Source organism: Squalius cephalus (assembly GCF_949319135.1).
Source record: "Squalius cephalus genome assembly, chromosome: 8".
NCBI classification, from domain to species: Eukaryota; Metazoa; Chordata; class Actinopteri; order Cypriniformes; family Leuciscidae; genus Squalius; species Squalius cephalus.
The window spans coordinates 10,811,120-10,836,536 of NC_137129.1; the positions used below are offsets into that span (position 1 = coordinate 10,811,120).

At 38.8% G+C, this 25,417-nt stretch overlaps 1 protein-coding gene across 4 annotated transcripts in view; it reads left to right on the forward strand.

The window, feature by feature from the left end:
* Positions 1-565: 565 nt before the first annotated feature.
* ripor2 (RHO family interacting cell polarization regulator 2) overlaps positions 566-25,417 on the forward strand; it is a 51,478-nt gene continuing 26,626 nt past the window's right edge. For 2 of the 4 annotated variants that reach the window (XM_079878827.1, XM_079878829.1), the window contains exons 1-2: positions 566-723; positions 22,151-22,271. In XM_079878827.1, the coding sequence (XP_079734953.1) occupies positions 645-723; positions 22,151-22,271 (200 nt within the window). In that variant the 5' untranslated portion in view covers positions 566-644. Of the gene's footprint in view, positions 724-8,646; positions 8,862-22,150; positions 22,272-25,417 lie in introns of those variants that run through there. The other 2 variants (XM_079878828.1, XM_079878830.1) reach the window with 1 other exon arrangement.

Consider the following 25,417-nt stretch of genomic DNA (forward strand, 5'->3'; position numbering starts at 1 on the left):
TTGCATATTTTTGCTCAGTTTGGGGCTCTGAATAAAATTGAGGTGTTTATTTTGTGTGTTTTTATGTATGAGCTCCATATTCTCCTATATCATACTAGACCATAAATGCCTGATGTATCAAATATGATCAAAATATGATCATAATATATAAAAAACACATCTAATGGTTCAATAAAATGATCAATTTAAAAAAAGGTCAACTTTTTCTTGACCTTTAATGGCTGTATGGTGAGGCTGAAACCTGTGAACACAACCCTGTTTTACATATTGCCTATTTATCGCCTAAATCACCAAGGTTTGGTTCTCAAGATGCTTCGTCCTAACCACCACTCAAACACCATTGGCATATTTACCACACACACTATCTCCCTCATTCTGAAACTCACACAGGAGATTATGAAATCATCCTGTTGATGAAACTTGGCCATGATGGTGTGGGCTCCCACACACACTCACACTCGACTTGGTGCAGTGAGTAGAAGCTCAGAGCGGTCCACTGCCTCTCGCCTCTCTGCTCAGGCTCAAGCTGACAGCGGGCTTTATTCGCCTGGGGGGAAGACTGTCCGAACGTTGATTTAATTTTACAGTATAGTTGCTGCTCAGAAGCTTAAGCAAAAGAGAAGAGCAAGAGAGGATAAGACGGAATGGCCTTTCCTGACATCACGGAAGATAACATAAAAGAACTTGTGCGTGAGGAGGCAGAGGACATCTTTGATGATGACGGTAGGGTCATTCTGGGACGGGGTGGGAAGTTTAGGCCGTGTTTGTGAGTGAAACCTAAGGAGATGCCGTTTTTATGTGTCATCTCAACATAATAACGAGTGTGTCGAGTGGGCGTTCTTCTTGTATAACTCCTGGCTGTGTTGAAGTACAAAGATCTATTTGATAACTCGGATATATTATGATTTGAGCATGTAGCTGCGCTTGTAAAACTGAAACATTGCAGCCATTTGGGGTTTTTTGAAGGTAGTGCGTGATGAAACATGTTCATGTGAATGATATCTGCTGTTCGAGCATGGGAACAGGATGCTGGTCGATGTTCTGGAAGGCATACATTTCTCCTGTTTATGACATTTGCATAAATTAACATACTGTAAGAATTTTATAAACATTCTGAAGAGAATTTACTGTAAGGTTACTACTCAATGACTCTTTGGAGCAGCACAAATAAAATGTAATAACTTGAGAATGTAATGACTTCTGCTTTTTCTGTTAATGGCATTTCAAGATGAATGTAATGCAAATTTGTCTCCTAGTGCTTGAGCATTAGAAATGTTGCCAAAAGGAGTACAACTGCTATGATTTGTGTTCAAGCAAGGAGAAAAATCTGCACACGCTTCATATACACAAAAGTTTGAGGTTGGTAAGAATTTTATGTTTTTGAGTCTCTTATGCTCACCAAGGCTGCATTTGTTGATCTAAAATGCAGTAAAATTAGTAATATTGCGAAATATTACAATTTTAAATAACTTTTTTCTATTCAGATATATTTTGAAATGTAATTTTATCATGCAATGGCAAAGCTGAATTTTGAGCATCATTACTCCAGTCTTCAGTGTCACATGATCCTTCAGAAATAATTCTAATATGCTGATTTATTACTCAAGAAACATATCTTATTATTATCAATGCTGAAAATAGTTGTGCTGCTTAATATTTTTGTGAAAATCGTGATACTTTACAATTCTCTGACAAACAGAAGTTCAAAAGAACAGCATTTATTTGAAATGTAAATATTTTTTAACATTATAAATGCCTTTAATGTCACAGTTTTATGCATCCTTGCTGAATAAAAGTCTGTATTTCTTTCTTTCAAATAATAATAATTATATTACTGATCCCAAACTTTTGAAAGGTATTTAATAGAACTTAAATAATTTGGGTTTTTGGACACAATTAGTAGGCTAAATTATTCACTCTCCATATGCATTTTTCAAATTCATTATGGACACTTAAGGCACCTTTTGAGGAATAAACATAATACATCTTTCCCATTCCCAAAATCATTCCCATTTTGTTGCTTATTCTGATAATGAAGGGTTCACATTGGCATCAGAGGCTATGAAATATCTAACTTGCTACCTCATTTAACGTCTCATATAAAAACATCACTTCACTGGTAAAATTGTCCTTTTAAATCCTGTTTCTATGCTAGCAGATGTCTAGTGCTTTGTCTTAGACATGTTGTCATCTCCATCTACTACTAAAGAACTGAATGTTCAGATTTAGCTGCTGTTTCTGCAGAAACACTGTTACCTGCTGCCTCAGTAAATGAGAAAGAGCAGGAACATCTGTGCATGAGAACAGAGAGAGAAGGAAAAAAGTGATTTATTTCACTCTATCCTGACTGTAAGTTATGACTGAGGTCTTTGTCTTTTCCCTGAAGGGTTTGAACTGTATGGCATGGCTGAGTTTGTACTGGGTGGAAATGTGTTGCATTGTATAAACTGTGATTGTGTGAATGTGTTGGATAGGCTACCCATCACTTTCACATACTACATATAGAGATTAGTGTTTATAAAATGCAGAAGCATGTGATAGAGGGAATAGTTAGATAAATATAGACATTTAAACAAAATTTAGCTACCTATGCTACTATGGTATCACCAATGCCAATTAATGTGTTGCAGGAAGTAATTATCAGCAGACATACATTATTGATATTTGAGATGTTGTAAAGTTACACATGAATTGAACCAAAAAGATCTGTAGTATGACCTTCACATGGGCATCATGCACTTTTTTATGGACATTCCTGACTTGGTGTCTTAGGGGATTTTTTGTTTATTTATTATTACTATTATTTCCAGATTTGTTAGTCTAGTGCTACAACTTTTATGTAGCATGCATGGACCTAAGTTCAAATCTGACCTAATGTATTTTAAAGAAAGCAGCTGAAATAATAATAAACAATAGTCAAAATGAAAATCTAAATTGCCTTTGACATCTTGATAATATCTCCTAATGACAGCACGTGAAAGCTGACTTGATTAGACTGACTTTTTTTTCAGTAATCATGCAACTTCTTTATTTTTTTTCTTTTGGAAGTTCAAAATCCAAGGCTCAAAAATATGAGGGAGCACATTGTTGTGCTGTCCCATATTTAATGTCCATCCAATAAAACCATCTCATGAGAGTCACTAGGCCATCCAGCTTGCAACCTAGTTTAAACTTTCCCTGAAAACTTTTTTCTTTTTCTTTAACCTAATTCGTTCAAAAAGTGTTTGAGTATTGTAGTATTTTTTGCATGTGCTTCATGAGTTATTCAAAGAGGGTTTTCATGTGGCCGCCTGCGGCTCCTTGAATAGAGAGTGGCGCCTGTTTTCTGGTCCTGAAGCAATGAAGTATGAGCACTGCTGAGAATAAACTAAGAAGACCTGGGTCATGGTGACAATTGAGTCTTGGTAAAAACAAAACGTCAAAGTATCATCAAGTTATGTTTACTCACAGGCTTTATTTTACTCATAAATTGAAAAACCCCATTATAAAACCTATCTCAAAGGAACTAGAGGTGAATCAAACCACAACGATCCAACCATCCAATCAATTCCCAATGGACAAAATCAAGTCCTGTCCTATTTTTTCTTGCTTGAGGAGCCGTTTCACTCGAATGTCAGCACAATAGGGAAGAAAAAACTGTCACAACTTCCATTTCATGCTGACTTTAATATTACCTAATTAATATTCATGAGCCAGCCTGTTTTATAATGTTTCATCCCCACTTTTCAAATCGTTCTTTCGCTCCTGATTTCATCAATATACAATTAGAGTTGGCATCATAACTACATTGATTTTGCAGTATTACATTTAATTTTTCTCCTAAATGGTTTGTGAAGCATAAAATTAATTAGTTGAAACTTTGTGACATGATTATGTTTTTTAAATTAAAGGTCTTTGCAACTTTTTGATTGGGTGGAGTCCTCATGTGATATTGCTGCAATGAATCTCTGTGAGGTGTCAAAAAGCTGCTGTATTACTAAGAACAGCATTTAAGCTGGATTTAATCATGTTTTCTGTCAATCAAATCAAACGCCCATGCAAAAATCAGTGTCGGATTTCAAACCATTTGTACTCCCCCTGATCTATCGCACTCAGCCCAGGGAAACCGTATCCCCTCAGGGGCTTCAGCAAAGCTTAATGTTGTGGCATTAGATTTCAACGCTGAGCTGCTCCGTGTATTGATTCCTGCAGGATGGGAGAGATTTACGGATATAGTCTGGCTTTGACTGAGCCGTTGGTAGAGATGTTATCTGTAGGCCTGTGGGTCAGAACTGGCACAGTGATCACTACACAATGTGCTCAGTCATCATCACTCTGCAACACACGTCCATAGCGGCCAATGAATATCTATGATGTCAGTGTCTATGTCAGCAGAGCAGGACAATTGTAGCTCTAAATGGCTGTATGACGGGCCCCCTGATGGCTTATCGTATCAGAAGCTGATTTAGTCAGAGAGTGATGTAGCACTGATCATTTCATACAGTTTGATTCTCCACAACAGACACTTTTAACGGTAACAAGATTAGTTACCAGATTACAAAACTGATTAACTGTTCTGTCTGAAATCTGACTGGATGAGCCTTGTTCAAAGTTGTGTTGAATTCCATATAAATGTGCCACTTCTGTATATCTACAAATCACCTACAGTTAAGAAGAATTTGTGTAATAATAATAATAATAATAATAATATACTATTTATTGCAGATCTTTTAATATATATATTCTATAATATACTCAGCTTCTGACTTATTCACTATACAGCACAGCCTCTCATACCTTATTGCTTACATAATATATTGCAGGTCTTTTATAATATTTCCATTGCCATCGTTTTAAAAAACCAATAAGCACTTAGAGGGATAGTTCGCCCAAAATTGTTTATTCTGTCCTCATTTACATCATTTACCAAACCTGTATGAATTTCTTTCTTCTGCTGAACACAAAAGGTTTTTTAACCAAACAGTTGATGGACCCCGTCTTCTATAGAATTTTACTTTCCATACAATAGAAGTCAATGGGGTCCATGAACTGTTTGGTTAATCATATTCTTTAAAATATATATATTTTGTGTTCAGCGGCAGAAATAAAGAAATACTTCATATTTGGAACAACTTGAGGGTGAGTAAATGATGAAAGAATTTAAATTTTTGGGTGAACTATCCCTTTAAGCCACTTAATGAGTTTTTTATTTTTTATTTTATTTTTTATGATTTTTATTTTTCTTAATCTGTGTTTTTATCTTTTTTTTCAGTAAAATATCTTCAAATATACAAAAACACATAAAATACTTCTTATCTCACTGACAAACATTTTTACTCTTTTAATTAACAAATATTTAAATATAAAACACCCTCAACTGCTTTTGTTAGATTATGCTTGAAAGAAACTAGAAAACTTGAAATTATTAGAAAAGTGAAAGTGGGAGTAAGATGTGGGGCATTGCGTGAACCCATTGGAACCATTCATTTGCCGCTATACTGTATCTCCAACATTTATTTGTTTTTTAGATCTACAGCCATACTTTAAGGATAATGTCATCTTTGGTATGTAGGTTGGCAGGTTCAGGCTTATGCCGACTCTCTCTGCATCTGTGTGATGCTCTGAGAAAGTGTGTCTGAAGGAAGCAGCCATGACCTGGTCATAGCGACTCAGGACACGTGCCCTTGAGCGCACCGAACAAACTGTGCACCCTCAGGGTGAGAAGAAAAGAACATGGGATTGCTGTTCTCTTTCTTTGAGCAGCTAGAGTAGTGTTTTTTAAAAGACTATTTCAGGTGTCACGTGCTCAATGATTGTTTACGGTGCATTACGGTGTGCTTTTTCCTCGCTGCCACATGATGGTCCATTGACCTACTTCAGACCAAACAAGGAGAGCTTCCACAAACACGAGGCTACAACTGTATTCTTGTGCCGCACGGTGGGTGAAAACGCACAATGTGGAGAGGTAAAAACAATGATGTGGCCATTGACAGATGAGCAGAGACACTTCCCGGTTTGCTCTGAACCACCATTCAGTTGGAAAACGTGATCCATCTGGGAACACCTTTTTTATCTTTATGCCATTTATAACGTCATGATCTCAATCTTCCTGTAAACCTGTAATGCTGATAGCGAAATACTGAACACCTGGCTGTCACACACAGGTGTGTGGGTCGGCACCATGGGCTGCTATACCTGCATCAGAGCCTGTCATTATAGGACCAAAGGCAGGAGATGAGCCACAGGGCATGACAGTCTATAATTTAAAAATGTAGGCTTACTGACTGCCTTCAAACACCATGAAATATACACAGTTTTGCGGTGCTGCGTTTCAAAGGGTTTAAGGGAAAATTTATGCCCACCTGACAATTTACTTAGAGCTAGGTTTATACATTTTACAAGGAAATGTGGCTCCTACTCCATGCAAAACTCACAATATTGTGCTTTCTGCTAAACCAGTGCATAGTTCTCAACCTTTGTGACTCCAACGATTTCCAAAGGCCTGACACTCCTAGTTTCTGTAAATTCAATTTTAGGATTACAGATCTCCCGCTCTTTAAAGTTGTTTGTGTAAACTTGGTAAGGATTTAATTATTTTTTTTAATTTACAATTTCTACCTGATAAAATGCGTTAGAGCTTGGCATGACAGGAAAAATGTATATTCATTATAAAAATGCCCAAGGAGCTTTAATATTGTATTAATTTATATGACATTTTCAGGCCTACTTTCAAAATTATGCTACCTCATTTTTCCGGGAATATCTTTGGGAATACCTAAAATAAGAAACATGTTAAACATGTTTAATAGTTTTAGCTTGTTTAATGTTTTTTATTATTATTATTTTAAATAATTTTAACTTAGGTCATCTTTGGAAGTAAGGGCCACCTTGGAAGTTTGCTGAGGCCCCTCAAACTCGAACCGCTCCAAGCGGGACTCGAATCGGGGTCTCCGGCACGGGAGGCGTGTGCGTTAACAAAGATGCTAAAGTCTGCAGTCTCTAGCGTCTGTTGCTAGTGCGCCTCTTGAGGCCAGGGGAGTGAGGTTTACATGCACAGCTCTTACTGACCTTCTGTTACACTTATAATGATTTGAATACACTTAAATAAGTCTTGTTTACAGAGGCAGTATAGAATATTTCTGCCTTGTTAAAGTGATCATTCTGTCGACAGCTTCATACTGATCTTCATCTGCACTCGTCTGGCAGCTTTTTGTAACCTCTTGACCTCAGTGGCATGCCGTAACCTATTTCTGTTTGTCTCTCTGAATGGAAGTGGTCGCAAATTCCTGAGATGAGACAAGTTTGTTGAACAGAATTGTACAAACGTGTGTGGATGATTCCTGCTCAGTTTATGTCTACAATGCGCAGGAAGATGGCAGCATAAAATACCAAGACAGATTGATTGAACATGATAAGTGTTTCAAGATTTCAACTTGTATAAGAGCATGCAGCCTCTATAAATGCCAGAGATGCTACAAATAAGATCTCTTTGTATTTGAGTGTTTCAAATGAGTCACATTCCTTCATTGTTTATTGATTTATCTTATAGAACCTGCTGTTTTCATTCGTATTTCACCGGCTAACCTGTTTAAGACCAGTCGCAAGTGAATGGAGAGAGCTTTTACTTTTGTATCAGGCTCATTTAAGCCTGAGAACTGTTTGTACAGGGCTCCAGTAAATATAGCTTCTCATCGGGGGCTGTTGATGACAGCCATAATTACAGGATGAGCCGAGCAGCAGCTGAGAGAGAGGATGCATGTGGAGGTGTCTGTGCTACACTGTCCAAGCCTGTCTGGATGCACTCAGTCTCTCCGACTATTATACAATACATTGCAAGGCACAGGAGTGATGAACCTCCAAGGTCAGGTTTAACCACCATGAGCTCAGCAGGAAGACTGGGACTGGATGAGACATGATGTAAAGTAGCTTTCACAGTAACTGTAACTTAATCAGGTGCTCAAACTTTAATGTGGTCATGCTGATTCTGCTATAAAGGGCAGTGCCTGCAGGGTATTTCTTCCACCTACAGCAAAAGACTTCAGCATGATGAATAAATTTGTGTGTTTTGCAGATGAAAAGATAAAAGAGGGATATTTCACGCTTAATTAATCCTTCTAATTGATCTTTTATCTGCCCACATTGTCTAAAAAGTAAAATCATATAATAAAGTGACACTCATTGTCCCATTGCTTCCATTAATTCCAGTTTAGTGTTATGTGTGTTTCCCTGACATGTTGTCTTAGTAGTTTATGTTAAAGTCTCTTCTAAATATCATATTGTTCAGCTAAATACGGATATCTTACGCTGTGTATAAGACTTTACCATTGGTATTCCAGCGTATACAATGGTCAGTAGTCTGCAGCTTGTAGGCTACTATTTTCTATGGTGTGCAGGTTTCATGTAGCTTACATGCACACTGGTCTATTTTAAATATGCAAAACTCCTTACAGACACATTGTTTAAGCAGTTTAAGATTCACCCTGACAGCTGAGCACATACACTATTAATGCCAGCCCCTGTACACTACAATGCGTTTTTAGACAAGCCTCGAGAGGAGTCAAGGGTGAATATGTAGTGAAAAAACGAGAAGACCCCGCCCACTCCCACAGCGCTGCCTGCTGATTGGTCCGTGGCGGCTGTGAGGGAGCGCTACAAATCTGTACGAGTGCACGACACATGATTTTAGATCCGTTGCTGTCGGTACGGATGGTTTCGCGTGGCAAAGTCTGTGGTGTTGACATTGTACACGTTTTGCTCGAATTGTTTTATTTAACACACTAGCCGCAGAAAGGAGAAGTGAGATTTTGCTTTCATAAATGGAAGTGCCCAACCCGAGTAACGTTAAATAACACTGACTGGGAATAAGTTTTCTCTCTCGTGCGGTGAGTAGACTATGATCTGTATACTTGACACTACAACGCCTTTTAATATTGATATTCATAGCTCACTGTAGCGACATGCTGTTTTGCAGCGTGGGTTTGCTGGAGTTTTTTCTCAAATGACAATTAAGGAATAGTTGTGGTTGACCATTTCCTTTTGTTTTGATGCATTGTGCATGTGATGAACTAATAACTAAGTTACCGTTTTTAACTCAGCATCCGAGTCAATGATTCATCCGCTCCTATGATATTCAGTTTTGATAAATCCGTTATATAAACAGACTGAATATTTGTACATTTATAGGGCACTGATCGAGAAGCACGTAACTGACATTTCCAGAAGCTGGCCAGTTTGTAAAGCTTTTCGTCTGTTTAATTTAATAAACTATGTAATCTCCCACACTCTAAACTGAGTGAGACTTCAGTTCGCTTCTCGAACGAATTGTTCTTAAGAGTCGGATCTTTTCAATTAATCAAAACCGATCTGGGCTGCGTTTCCCAAAAACATCAGCCTAAATTGAACAATTGCCACTTATGGTTTCCTCCACTATCAATTTAGGCTTACGTTGCCTTTGAGAAACGCAACCCTGAATTTTATGTTCAGTAGTCGGGCTTCACGAATCTGACTGAATATGTCCGGGTGATTTACTCGCTGCACTTTGTTGGTTTGTTCGGGTGTGATTATAATGATTGTGTGATGAGATAAGACAAACTGCCAACAGAACACAAGATAATATATGTTTGAACCTGCTGTAGTTGTAGTGTACATTGGCAGCTGTCAGTTTAGTATTTCATGAGCTCATATGCATGACACAGAGTGCCATGTTTACAGGTGAAATACTTATCTTGGTTACTTTGTAGAATCTAGATGAAAGTGATTGTGAACATGAAGGTGATTTAAAGGTATTCATATCTGAATATTTTGCAATAAACCTAAAATATATTAAAAGTAATATAAAAAAATATAAAATTATGATTACATAATTTGCTGATCTTTTTTATCTTTCATATATATATATATATATATATATATATATATATATATATATATATATATATATATATATATATATATATATATATTGCATTGAACCAGAGTTTGTATGTTGTGATTTATCTCAGCGCTGGTTGTTTTGGTAAAGGGCTTAGAACTCTTTAATGAAGATTTTATTAAAATTCCACCAGAGAAAATGAATAATAAAAATACTTTCGCAACCAAGACCACTGAAAAAGTGGGTGGTGTCACTGTTATGCTCTATTGGAGGGGGCTGCTATGAGGCTAGAGCTGCCAAACTGATGACAAATGAGCATTTCTCAGAACTTCATCTGAAGATCTTTCTCTGATTAAAACCCGTTTCCCTTACTTCTAACTCCAGCCCCCATTCAGCCCCAACCCTTTTACTCTTATCTCTTTAATCTCAGCCTCTCAAAAATGTCATGTAGTGCAGTTTAGATCACATTCTGCTCTCTGTTTTCTGTTCGACATGTCAAAGCAAAGATTCAGAGGTTAATCAGTTTTATCTCGGTCTGCTGAGCCAGTGGGCAGCTGTGCCGATTATTTGAAAACTGTTTGTTTGAATACAATACATTATGGCTTATTATCTGAAACAATGGGTATTTGAGGTCTATCTGAACCGTCAACAGTGAGAATAATGGGTGTTGATGTTCTTTATATTAATAATTTATTTTCTAAAGCAAATAAAAGGGATGTTTGGTTTTTGAGTGTACTTCAGGGCAAAGTGTGTCTTCGGCAGTGCATGTTATTTCTTATTCGTGAATTTCGCTGGATAGGGAAAAACTCAGTGAAACTTGGCAGGAGTTCAGTAAGACGAGGCCTCTTTACTGCAGGCTCTTCAAAAACATCCAATCCTAGTTCTCTGGAAAGGCTATGAGCACATCAGCTTTGTGAGTTTATGTTAAGCTGTTTACAGTTTACCCCTACTGGTTTCCCTTAGGCTTTAGTGGTTTGCGTTTTCACAGCTGATAATCATTGAATGTTCCTCTCTTGGTGGTCATCAGTGTGTAAGTGGAGGCCTGTCTTGATTTTTGTTTTAGATGTCAACTGGCTTTGCTGAAATCTGTATAATACAGTATATCGTTCGACTTCATGGAGATGTATCTCGAAGCGTATTGAGATGCACATCATTGAGGTATCTCCTGACAGAGATATAATCGAGCTTATGAGTTTTATGTGTGTTTGAAAGGCTGTCTCTTTCCAGTGATCATGTACAGACAAATTCCCATCACATAGTCTGACTCCAAGGGCCTGTGGAGGGGTATTTTAAGAAATGGAGGAGGGAGAAAATAAGTTGTTGATGAAAGAGACGGATATAGCTTATCTTAGAATCTTTTTTAGTTTGTGGAGAAAGCAGGATGAAAGGGGTCTGGGTTTTATCTACTGTCACTCTGTTCTTATGACAAGGGGCAGTGAGAGGTTTGGCTTGCGTCACGGCCGCAAAGAAAGGTAAATCAAATCATTGCGGTCAGCAAAGGGCCCGACCAGTGTGTCAATGTTACTCAGTCTCCACTGAGATATGCTCTCTGTTGTCAGCTAACTCCATCCAACAACTGCATTCTTAATAAATATATTACAACTGAATGCTTCTTCTGATGTTAACAAGTTCATGTGGTCAAGAGAAGTGCATACATCAAGGGGAAAGTAGGTTTGTCTAGCTGATACAGCATTTGAATTTGAGATTCATAATAAGGTTTATAAATAGTGGACAATACTTTTACTTTTAATGTTTTTTTATTATTGATATTGATTTATGTTTCGGATGTTCTGATTGGGTACATTTACATTTATGCATTTAGCAGACATTTTTAGCCAAAGCGACTTACAAGAGAGGAACAGAAGCAATATTCATAATATGCAATGGCAGGTTTATTTGACAACTAGGAAGCAAGCTAGAGAAAAGGAGAAATGCAGAAAAGGTTTTTTGTTTATGGGTGTGGGGTGGTTAAGTGCTTTCAGAATGGCTGTTTCTTAAAAGATGTGATGTTCTCAGCAGTTTAGGTCGAGGTTGGCAGCTCATTCCACTAGAGAGGAGCAGAGAGGGTGAAAGTTTTGGGGAGTGACTTTTTTACTTCGTTATGAAGGAACAGCAAGGCATCACTAATTCAGTGACCTTAGCTGGCAGGACGAGTGTATGCTTGTTGGAGTGAAATGAGGTAGGGAGGTGCTGTTCCAGTGGCAGTCCTGAAAGCCAGCGTCAAAACCTTGATTCAGCGTCAAAATTTGATTCTGGCTGCAACTGGGAGCCAGTGGAGTGAGATCAGGAGGTGTGTGACATGGGCTCTCTTTGGCTGACTGAAGAACAGACGTGCTGCCGTGTTCTGGAGCCATCTGCATCTACCATCAGGCTTAGTGTGAAGGCCAGCTATTAGAGCGTTGCAGTAGTCTAGTCTTGAAATGACAAGAGCTTAGATAAGAAGTCCCCTTGCAGGAAGGGTCTGATTTTCCTGATGTTGTAAAGTACAATCCTGGACGACTATAGTTTATTTCTGGCCCTGTGTACACCTGGTATTAAAATGCGTTTTGGTTGATCGGATCAAGTGGACAATGCTAAATACATGTGTAAACGTGGTCTAAAATGTCTTGAGCTTGTCCACTTGCAACCACTTCCAGAGGTAGTTGAAAACGCATTTGACGGTTCGAACAGCCACAAAAGAACGCCTACTCTCCTCCTGCTGACTTAATACGTAAAGTACATACACACTATGGGAAGTGCACTAGCCAGACGGGATTTAAACTTTGTCAGCTGAAGGCCCAAGTTTGGTTGGAAGACGAAAAGACTACAAAAAGACTACTACGTGTACTTGTGATCTGATCGACCAAAATGCGTATTAATACCAGGTGTAAACAGGGCCTCTGTTCCAAAACATAATGAAATGCCTTGCTGCATATATCGCCTACAAAGGTAGCTAACTTCTAAGCTGACTTATTTGGAATGTTCAGGTAGCAATTCTATGCAAATAGCGCTCCTGGTATGAAACACACTGTAGACTTGTTCACAATTGATTTCACAATTGTTGATCGCAGAAGAGTTTGATGTTAGCATGTTGCTAAGCTAATGACATAATACTCTAAAAAGCATAAATATGCAGTAGGGCTGTAGCCTAGAAATCTAGACGCACCCTAGCGGCAGCAAAATGTATTTTGCAGCCAGGGTAGTCTAGCAACTCTCCATTGACTTGCGAGCTGCAAAAACCTAAATTGGGTCAGGCCAATCACATCGTGTATAGAGTAGGCGGGGCGGGCTTAACATGATGACGACAGAGCTGTGACAGTTCCGCGTGAATTCCCTGCTACTTGAAAACAAAGAATGGCGGCTGCTGCTGGAGAACAGTCTTTTGAATCGGCTTTGGCCGCGACTCTGGAGGACTTGGAGTTAAGTTTTTCTTTGAGAAAAGAGCAAAGAACGGCACTTAAGTCATTCTTAAAAAAAGGAAGATGTGTTTGTAGTTTTTCCGTGCAAAACCGTGCAAAAGTTGAATCTATCAACTAGCTCCGCTGTTGGGAAAACGCTCTGGTTGGTTGAAGCGCTGTCCTATTGCATGCAGAGGGAATTTGAAAGACAGCCATTTATCCCGCCCCTCGGATTGAGCCGTGTCTATGGTGAGTTGCCAGACCTAACATCTTGATGTAGGTCTGGCTTGGCAGGCTAGTAGGGCTGCACAATATTAAAGAAAAATGCAATATCTGATAACTTGTTAAATAACGCTACATGTGATGTGATGTATTTTGTGAAATCAATTAAAACCAAAAAATGCTAACCGATTCGATATGCGTATCGCGATTTGCGTTACTGTGAGAAATTTGATGTATCACGCAGCCCTAATTTGCAGCACATAATAAATTTAGGTCAATTGTGTATTTTAATTAGAACTGTTTGGTATTGAATGAATTGTATGTACAGTTAATCAGTATTTCTCTTAACTAGTCCTCCATCTTGGATGCCATGCATTCTGGATTGCCTCGTCCTCAAATGACACGTAATGAAGTGAATGACTTGGCGTCTTGTGTGGGGAATCTTTCTCTCTTGTTCACTCTCTCTCTCCCTGAACAGATGACATGTACTTTTAGCTCTCATCAGTGGGGGTGCTATCCCATAATCCCCCTGATTAACAGTCTATTTAAAATCAACTGCACTGACACCCCTCATACATTCGTTTTGGAGACACAGTTTTTGCATAGCAACAAAATCACAATCTCTCAGCCCTGTGATTAGTATTACGGTGGTTTATCCTTCCAACATAAGCTGATGAACTGAATGTTTTTGTTTTTCCTGGTCTGTTTGCATAGCAGTTAGAAGGTGTGCAGGAATATGATTGGTTGTGGTGGATTCTGTCTGAAATGTCATTGGTTGATTGAATTGAGGTCCTTGGATGTTGTCATGTCTGACATATTCTCCCTCAGATGATGGCTGTTTTTTAGATTTTGTCAGCAGTGACATGTAATCTGCTTTGAAAAGCCAAATCCTTATGCCTTTTAAAGGGTGCTGTCCTCCTCGGGGTCTGTTCTGACATACAGCTGTGCTTTATCAGGGATGAAATCAACTCCCTCCTGTCAAACCCAGAAGCAATGCAGAAAACAGGAAAGCACCCTCATAAACTACAACTGCCTCTGAAACCTGTCGCCACAAGAGTGTTCTGGGTGGTTGCCCGGGTGTTGCCAAGGTGTGCTTATTATCATGTTACTATGCAGTTGCTAGGTGAATGTTTACTGGTCCAAGTCAAAAGAGCATGTAGTATGTAGCATGTGTGATGAGTTGGCAAGCACTACTAGATCGGGATTTGGCCTGTCGCCTGACCTAAATGTACCACATCAAACCTCTGTTTGTCATATTTTTTCATCATGTTATTTATTTATTGTATTTTTAGAACACAGTTTCATCTCCAGTCTTTAAGGGTTGTGCATCAAAAGTGTGTGCTTTCTTTCTTACAAACAAACAAACAAAAAATCTATATTTTATTCAATAATATATTATACAGTATGTTTCAATATTTCATCTGTGTATGCCTGCCTGACAAAAGTCAAAGTGTTGGCATCTTTGTTTTATTGCAGGAGAGAAAGAAATGAAGAGGCAACTGTTTTTCTCTGTTCTTGTCTTTCTCATGCATCTTGCATTTTCACGCACATAAAGACATTCACAATGATTTGTGGATGAACTGCTGAATCATTCTAGAGATTCACCTGCAAGTGTCTGCATCCCGTGATGTGCTAGCATGTGTCGTTGCCGGCATAATGAATTCAGTTCAGTTCCCATTCTCCAAAGCTAAAAGCATTGCTTTCAGCTTGAGCTTTGGCCTTATTTGGGTGGCACTGGACAGCACTGTCTGAATAAAGAGAGACCAAATCAAGTGAAACTTGGTTAAGTAGCTTAACAAATGTACGGGACTGGCATAGCCCCTCAGTGACAATCCACATTTAGTGGTGAAGTTAGATGTATGCATGATTTAAGGACAGCTGTTCCTTGGAGCACAGTTGCTTAAAGGGATAGTTCACCTAAAAATGAAAAAATGTGGTATTTACTGACCCTCATGCCATTCCAAAACCATTTTATTTTATTTCCTTTCTTAGAATACAAAATAAGATATTTTGTAGAATGTCCAAGTTGCTCATTTACATACAGTGAAGTTTTAAATTTATAAAAATATTTTCCTGCTATATTCCAAGTCTTCTGAGGCAATCTGACAGTTTTGTGTGAGAAATTGTATGATGACTGAAGTATGGTGTTCCTTAGAATAATGACAGCAAAATATGTAGGCTATACAATACCCCTCCCATAACAAGTTTCCTGCATTTGAAGGTCAATAAGTAAATGCATACTCTTTCCCCATTAACAGGAACTATAAACAGAAAGTTTTTTTTCTTTGCTTCACATCATATCACATTTTACATTAGTTTGAGTTGGTTTTTAGCCAGCTGTGCTCTGTTATTCTCAGATATGCTCTTTCCCAGTGCCTCATTCTGTCTCTAGCTTTGTCCCTGTGCTTTTTAAATATGGCTCAGTGTCTAGTGCAAAACATCCACATATCACTCAGAATTGACCCTCTAGTCTAGCCTATTTTTAAACTTGTCTCTTTCTCAGACTTTTTATGTGCATTATCCTCATAGCTGTCTTTAAGATGGATTAAACCAGTGAGTCACTGCTCTGCCTATGAACTGAGTTTACATGCACATAAAACATTCGTCTAATATCACAATTATGAAAGTGGCATGTAAATGTGTTAACCCAATTACACTAATATAATAAATGCTATATAATAAAGCCTTATTGCCATGTCTTATTCAGAATAAGCTAATTTTCAGAGTGAGAAAGAGGCTATTTTCCCCCAAACATTAACAGAAATGAACATATAAATCAATATACAGATGTATATAGAAAAGTAGAGTCTTAAATCCACATTTTGCAAAACCATGTGCATGCAAAACTACAAAAAAGCCTTTTCTCTATTTTAGCTTTCTCCACTATTGTAAAAAAGTGTTTTCTGAAAGAACAGTTAGGCTATTGTTTTTATTTAATTGCAGCTGAATAATGAAAAGACATTTCCCATAATGACTTTTCCAGCATGCTCAGATGGGTATGAATTTGAGATTACAAACCCCTCATGTGCCTTAAGAGGTTATCAGTGGTCAAGTGTAATTCAGGCCTCCTGACATAGTTTCTTTCTGTCTTCAGTCACAATAAAAATTAAAATAGCTTGACATTTTATTATTTGCTCTTAGATAACCTTCAAGTGCTCTGTAGTCTGAAGTCTGTGGATTAAATATGAAATAAATCACCCATTAATTCCAAAGTTAAACTAAATGATCCTGCTGAACAAAGATTCTTGTTCAAATATTGACCTTTTTAGTAATAAATTAACTGATGTGTTTCTATGAGCTCCATGTCCATGACTTAAATATAGTCTAAATAGTTGTCTTTGACCATCAGAAGAATCAAAAAGGATTTCACCATAAGATGCATGTCACTATGTTTCTTTTCTACCTCAGCTCTGAATTTTAGTTTTAGGGGATATTCAATTTATAGCCTAACACGTCTACTGGATGTGTTAAAGTGTCAGCTTCATCTATCAACATCTTTTGAACCCTCCACCCATTACATTTGACAGACTACGTGGGCTTTTGACCTTTAAGAAGAAAGTAAGGAAGGAAATATGAGGCATGCCTTATGCTGCACTCAAAAACAAGTATATATATATATATATATATATATATATATATATATATATATATATATATATATATATATATATATATATATATATATATGAAGAGTTCAGATGCAAAAGCCTCTAAGTGCCATCTGAAATTTTCTTCTAGAATTATCATTTTTACCAAGCTCATATATTGAAGTTCAGTAATTTCACTTAAATGACAATTAATAGGTAATTTGCATTGCCATTTAAGTGAAATTATTGAACTTAAAAATACGAGCTTGATAAAAATGATCATTCTAGAAGAAAATTTCAGATGGCACTTAGAGGCTTTTGCATCTGAACTCTTCATATATATATATATATATAAATATTTATATAAGTTTAACTAAACTATTAAATTGTGGCAAACATTCCCACCAATTAATTACTTTCCAAGGTTTCACCATTAAGACTCTGCTGGTCAACTGGCAATAAAGCAGTGTATTGACCAGCATGGAAATTCATTGTATCAAGACTTCTTCAATTTGACTGTATGCACAACACATGAACTTGGATCCCTTTTTTGTCCACTTCAGTTTTGGGTCTCTGCTAACTTTTCGTTCATTTCACTATTTTCTTTAGGTTGACTAAAGTTGCCATCAAATATTATCTAAAAGTTTTGAGAGTTACAAAGTTAGAAGAGATGTTCTTCTGAGTTGGACGTGTCTGACTTGGAGTGTAATGAAATGAAGCAGTACTGACCCAAGTGAGAGTGAGTTTTTGTATTTCTTTGTATCGATCACTTTTTTGCTGTTTTTGTTACTTGTTTGTCCTTGCTCTTGTCAAAAATCTTTTTTTATCCTCTATTTGGAGATATAATCAGTAGGTGTGGTTACAGCTAACCCTTATTTTGTCATTTTTGTACAGGCTGCTGAAGCCCACATCAAATTATTAAATGCTTAGATTACATTGTTTTTTAAATAATTACATTTTTTCATGCTTGCACGCACCCCTTTATTTCAAAATAATGCCTACTATTAAGGCACCCAAATAGTGTTTGTTCTTCCATTGATGGAATTAAAATGTTAATTTATTTTTTTGACATTGTTTATCAATAGCAGCCACTGTCAACATGAACTCATGATTTTTCGATCACAACACAAGAGCATCCATTCAGTCTTGATGTGCCTGCTTTAGAATCATGTTTCACTGTGTTTATAGTCTTTGTGCTTATGATGAGTCCTTTTCTGTGCGGAGATACAAGTCAGGTCTGTTAAAGAGGGCCTATTATGCCCTTTTACAAAGTCTTGATTTTGTTTTTGGGGTCTACTAGAATAGGTTTTCACGCTTGAATGTTCAAAAAACATTGTTGCAGCACCTCTCTTCCCAGTCTGCTGGGCTAGATTGTTGTTGTGATTGGTCAACCGCTTTGAGTGTTTTTCGGAAATTTCACGCTGCAAATTTTAACACAATTAGCGCAACCAGGCCTCTCCGCAATTTTTGCTGTTTCCATTGTCAGAAGCTGTGAATGGCACCCTAATTCCAAACCGTACCGTACCACTTTTTTGGGACCCTTCCGTTGGGGTACCCAGCACAGTAGTCCGATACTAAAGGGTGGAGCTTGACTGCAGAACGTTGATTGGTTGACAGAGAATCGTCACTTGCGCATGCTTTTTCGGCTGTGTTTTTCCTTGAATCCTGCAGCCTTTGCTCAAACAAAGCCATTTTCTTGTGACAAACAGCCACATGCTGAGAAGCAAGAACAAGATCTGCTGTATGTCCTCCATTGTTGTTTACTGTGTCGCGCGATAATGCCATCGATTGCTACACCACGGCTATCAAGTAAGAATACTGTTGGTAGTGGAAACGTAAGCCGGATCAGGGTTTACCGTCCCAAATCGTACTGTACTGTTCTGTATTGTACCGTACCGCTCAGTGGAAACGAGCCATAAAGAAAGTTGAAAATGTAAAAAAGCATAATAGGTCCTCTTTAAGACAGTATGTGGCCATTCAGACAATCCACTGACCAATTCATTCTGAGTGTATGTGGTTTTGCACATCCTCACATCCACTGTATCTATTCTCCTGGCCCAATTGGCAACACTGCCAAAAGGCACACATTACTACAGCATGGGTAGAACAGGGTCAGTCGGTCACTGCCACATGGTTGACATTAGTTCTCTGACCTGGCATGGATGCTTGAAGTGAGGTCATTGCTATTCCAAGGCGGAGTGTCAGTGTGGAACAAGACCAGCTGAGCATCACACAGCTGCTGGGATTGAAACCGGGCGGGATGTACTCCTACCTTAGAGCGGAAGACAACGGATCCTCAGAGAAGAAGGACAGGAGGAGGCCTGCTGCGGGGGATCCATGATAGCATTGTTCTTTTGCTGGACACATTGTGTATTGTCCACTGTTACTATAGAAACTATAATTTATACAAGCGTTCGGAATCACTCTGCTGTTAAGTTGCAGTGTGGGTTGAGTTTGATGATATTCACGCATGCAGCTAGTGCTTGTTGTGCTTGTGCGTATGTTGCTTGCTGTGCACGCATACTTTCATGGGAAATAAAATGACTTTTCCAGAGGCTGAAGTGAAGAAAAGAAATGATTCTTAACTGGTTATATTATTTAGAATATTTAAGTAAAAATACTAAATAAATAACTAAAATCAGTCGCTTTAAATAACACAAGTGAATTTAGGCATCACTAAATTGTAATGTACAGTATGAAAAATGCATTTTGAGGTTTGAGATTTTTGGCGTTTTTACATTTATTATGACAGGACAGTTAGTTGACAGGAAGTGAAGTTGGAGAGAGAGAGCGAGAGAGAGAGAGGGGGACGGGATCAGGAAAGGTCCACGAGCCGGGACTCGAACTTGGGACGCGCTGCCAACGAGGCTATTGGCACTGACATAAAGATTACATTTAACAGTGTTGTTGAATTCTAAGTGTTTTTAAAGATGGCAGCAAAGGTAATCTAAATATAAAAAATATGGGATTTGAGCATGAACAATTAAAAATCCAATATCAACCAATACCATTAACCTGACAGATAACCAATATGGTACCAATATAATATGCATCCTGTTTAAAAACAAGATTTTTACTGCATGTACGATCACAACTTGTTTATTTTTCTTAACTCACTGGCAAATTTTTTTAGATTTATGTTTAAAATAACAAAAAAACACTAGTCAGAATTTATAATGTGTGATTTTTGGTGGGAACGAGGGACCAGTTTATCACTTTTCATTCAGTACTTCTCCTGCCCAGCTTTAAGACCCCCTCACACTCTCAACGGGCCAGATAAACATGGTCCCTGCTGGAGGTGACAAATTAATGAAACCCCCCCTCCTCGGTTCTTTTGTCCTCGTCATCCGTCTCTCACAGTGAAGAGTTCAGAATTGGGTGCCAGGCAGCTGTACTCCGAATACTTATGAGCAGTCGTGCCCGAAGGGACGGGGATGACGTAGCCAACATCAACAGCGCTTCACAAGTGCCTGTGAACCGAGACGGCCAGGCCTGAATAGAATGAGTGGAACAATCCCAGCATGCACTGGGTGGCACAGTGTCGCTTTGTGTTTTTGAAACTGAAGTGGAACCTTTGTTTGTTGAAATAAGCAATTGGTTATATAGGTTGTGTTCATTTTGCATGTGTTCGTTTTGCATTTTGATTCATCAACATGAACACCTTTATGCATGAATTATTAAGTTGAAATAAATCATATGACATGCCAAAAGTGATTGAAATAATCCAGGAATAGGGTCAAATTCGCCAAAGTTTTTCTCAAGTTGTGTTACACCGTTAATATTCAATAAAAAATTAAATAAATAAATTATATTAATTAAAATATATATATTTCTTTTATTTTTATATTACTTTTTGAGAAGGAACACAGTATGGAAATGTATCCCCATTCTGTAGAGCATTGCTTTTCTCTGATTGGATGTGTTATTTTAGGCAGCAAGAATTATATGCTACTGTGTATTCTTTTTATTATTTCTGCCTTTTATCTGAATTAGCCTATCTGTTTGTTTTGTCATGATCACAATGCACGGTACATAAGTTCACATTCTACAATGTCTATGAATAGCCTGGTACACGTTATACAAGACTCTTTTGTATTTCTCGTGCAAAACAACATCTATCCCGGAGCCGTATTGCTTTTGTGTAGCTCCATCTAAGCAATGGTGTATCTATTGCACTGAACATAAACCCACAGGTGTATAATTACCTCCTACACACGGCACCTGGACACAGTGTGTAACCTCAACTATGGAGAGAATCTCAGCCTCAAAACCCAGATTTTTCCCTCTGTTTTGGTGTAGATGTCAGTGCCCCGGCAGGGTTATGAGGGTTGCGTGCTAATTTAGGGTCAAAATGAGTCCTCTCTTATCGATGATCACAGATCTCATAGCCTCATTACCCTCAAATCGGGAGTTTGCCACTGCTGTCATCATCCCACTTTGCTCTGATGAAATATGGGAGGTTGGAGACGAGCTATAAGGAGATCAGAGATGATCATGAAGGCTTTTTTGTAGGCGGGAGATTTCTACACCCTCTCTGGATCATTGCATTTGATAGAAATGAGTGATGGCGTTGGTCTTTCAGTGTTCCATTAGACCACCTCCTGTTTGTAAGTGCTTTTTCTGTCTTCATCTGCGGTGGGCTCAGGTGGCTTCGAGCGGTTTATAAAAACCTCTGAATGTGCACCGTATGGGGTCTTCTCACCCTGCAGTGCTATTTTTGGTAACCATATACACTGGAGATTAAATGACTCATTGCTTGCTTTCTGTGTGATTTTTAGCTGGCTTATTGTACATTCATTTACAGTCAAGGTTGTCAGGATTTTATTTTATTAGAGAGACAGTATCTTTCAAAAAATAAGATCTAACTAAGTCCTGTTGCACCAGCTGTGTGCAAGTTAAAACTAAGCCTATAGTTGTGACTTAAAGGGGCACTAAGTTACAATTTATGCTCTACTAAATATTTTTGCATTGCACCATTAAACTTAGTTGAAGCGTTACTCTACGTATAAACTAAATATTTATCATATTAATGGCATCATCCTAGACACACAACCCTTCCCCCATCTGTACCACTGACTTCTCTCTTACCCAGAATCCTCTCTGTCCCCTTGCAGGAGTGTCCTCCCGCTCTCCAGACATCATGGCTGCTGGCACTCACTCTCCTGGAGGGCCCAATGGCATCATCAGGAGCCAGTCATTCGCCGGCTTCAGCACCCTGCAGGAGAGACGCTCACGGTGAGGTCATCTGCCCTGTCAGATGCTAAAACACTCAGCCCTCTCTAGATGAGCTTCTTGATTCACTGGATGCATATAAAAAATCGGTTTTGCCACTGCAGAAGAATGCATAAAGTAGTTATCCAGGCCAGCACTCTTAAAGTTTAATAATATGCATTGAGTGAAGCCTGCTCCTATCCTCACTTGCCACTGCAGAAGAAACAATTGTATTTTTAACACTTTACATAGGACTGTTAAACATATCTTAAAGCATTTGCAGGCAGAGGTGAGAGGTTGAGAAAGGGTGTGAAAAATATTGTATCATGTAATAATGTTCACTTGATGCCATGTGCTAGGGCTGCACGATATTGAAGAAAAATGCGATATGCGATAACTAATTAAATAATGCAATATTCGATATGCGATACGATAATGCTTAAAATGTGTAAAATAAACTTAAATTATCTTTAAAGTGTATTTAAAATTATATAACCTACATGTGTTTCACATTCTTTTTGTGACAAGAAAACATCCCTACAACTTCTGAAAGTGAACATCAGTGTTTTACTGTAGCAGAAGAAGTGTTATTTTAAAATCAGTGTAAACCACGGGGTTTAGGGTTTCAGGTTATCCTACATTAGGTTTATTTAACAACAGAAACTGAATAATCAAATGTAAAAATAAAACACTGCTTAGTCTTCACTGTATGAATTAAATATATATTGATTCTTATTAAAGCTACAAAAGTTAATCAGCCAAGAGCAGTGAGTGATTTTCTCTTTGTCTTTTGTTCATGACCCCAGTTATTGCAAGCTGTTGCGATATGCATATCGCGATATATACATTTGCGATATTTCGATCATTTCGATATATTGTGCAGCCCTACCATGTCCCATTTCTGGGTGTTTACTCAGAATTTTCACCTAACAAATTTTGTGACAAGTGGGCAAACCCTCTTATCTCTCTGCATTGATTTTTAACGGGGTTTTCAATATAGAGCTATAAATAAAGCATGACCAAAAGTATGTGGACACCCCAACACCACACCAATATTTGCAAAATCGTTAATTCCACCGGTTTCTGCTACCACTTTTCAGACTTTCCTCTATAAAAACAAATTGCAAAAGATCTGCAAATTATACTGATGTGAAACAACAGATGCAGTAACCGCATTAAAGAGTGTATTTTAACTGTGCGTGCTGGCTTATCTTAGTATGACGGAGTGAATCGTGACTGGGTGACCCCTTAGGCAACAGCTTGTGCTCATTCTACACAATGTCCTAGATTTACTGTAGCACTACCTCTAGTGCTCTTTTTACTGTCTGTGCATGTGACACGTTCAGACATGTCGAACAACCAACTGCCTTTGTGTTATTATGAAACATGAATATTATTACTGTGACATCAGAAGTAGGCTAATAAGCACCCTGCCCTTTGACAGAAGTCTTAAATGTCAGAAAGCATTGAGGCAAGAGTGGCATTAGATGTACAGCACAAGTTTTATCCCTGTAACATTTTGGGGTTTAACTAATATTATGACATGAATCCTTGAAACCTCTGAAAAGAGAAAGAGGTGATTATTTGCAAGGATATTGCACAGATGAGTGTGAAGTGCTCTGAAATTCCAACACTAGACTACAGACTCCAAGTCTCCAAGACTAAACTCACTGGTGTTTACGTTAGGGAGCTGCAGAAGAAAAATATATATAGATGGCTCATGGATGTAGGATTCTCTTTTAAAGTGAAGATATTGCATGGATGAATCTCACAAAAACATTTCCAGATCATGTTTCACCTCAAAGAATAAAAAATAAGAAATTATTTATTTTAATTATGCCCTCCCGTGGACGGTCCTCAGAGGAATTTTACTGCCTATGTGAATCCAGCCCCACTCCGGATCCAGAGCCCAGCCATCCACCAACCAAGCTTCCAAAGGATAAGATGACTGAGCCAACGCAGATATAGAGACCGAGACCTCCGAAATGCCAGCGCCAGAGCTGACTCCTGAGCTCAACATCGGCCTGGAGCCCTGGGAAATTTGATTAGGTAGATTTAGATCAGGGATGGGCAACTTCAGTCCTGGAGGGCCACTGTCCTACAGAGTTTAGCTCCAACCCTGAAAAAATCACCTGCCTGTAATTTTCTAGTAATCCTGAGGACCTTGATTAGCTTGTTCAGGTGTGTTTGATTAGGGTTGAAGCTAAACTCTGTAGGACGGTGGCCCTCCAGGACCGAAGTTGCCCATCCCTGATTTAGATGATGTTACTCCCCTAAGTCTCCCGTCGCCGTTGGTTCCACCTAGCTTCAAGACTCCAAGTATCTTGGGTTTCTAATTATCCCACCCGGCCTTTCTCTCCCACCACCTCTACCAAAGCAAGCTAGTCCTCTGGCCCCGTCTCTGCTGGTTCCCTTCAGTCCCTCAGCTCCTCTTCCGTTGGCTCCAACCAGAAACTCGGATCCACCTTGGGTCTTCCAGTCTCCAGCTCCGCCTTGGCATGAGGATCCTCTGTCTCCGCCTCGGCATGTCAACCAGTCGGCTCTGCTTTGGCTCCTTCCTCACTTGGTTCCACCTGAGGCAATCGTCCTTACGGCTTCACCGGACTCCCTTGGTCAGTCATCACTCTGCCTTCAGCTACGGTTCGTCCCTCCACCCCTTCAGCTCCGTCGGGTCTCTGTGTCTCCTCGGCTCTGCCTGGGTCTCCAACTATCCTGGCTCCACCCCTGCTTGTCGGACATCTGATTCCACCCTGGATCCTCCCACCATTGGTTCCACCATGGTCCTTCGTCCTGGCTGTGCTCTTGGTCAGCATCTGGATCCTTTCTCCGTCATCTCCTCCATGGTGGTTTCCTCTGTCAGACCCTCCTTGGTCACATCCCTCTCCAGCTCCACATCATCCTACAAAGTCCTTTTGGAGTGTGTTATTTAGTTATGGCGTAAAGACACCTGTTTGGTTCCTGTTTGCCTGTGTTCCCGATCCAGGCGAGGCCTGATTGAGTTGTGTTAGTAGTGTGTTGAAACTCACGGTAATGGTAAGGGCTGTGACATTTCTGAAACATGCTTGAAATGGTTGACCAATCACAACACACTGGTCAAGCTGGTCAAGCCAATCATAGAAAATTGCTCTTTTTTTGGAACTAAACAGCATTACTGACATACTGGGAAGAGA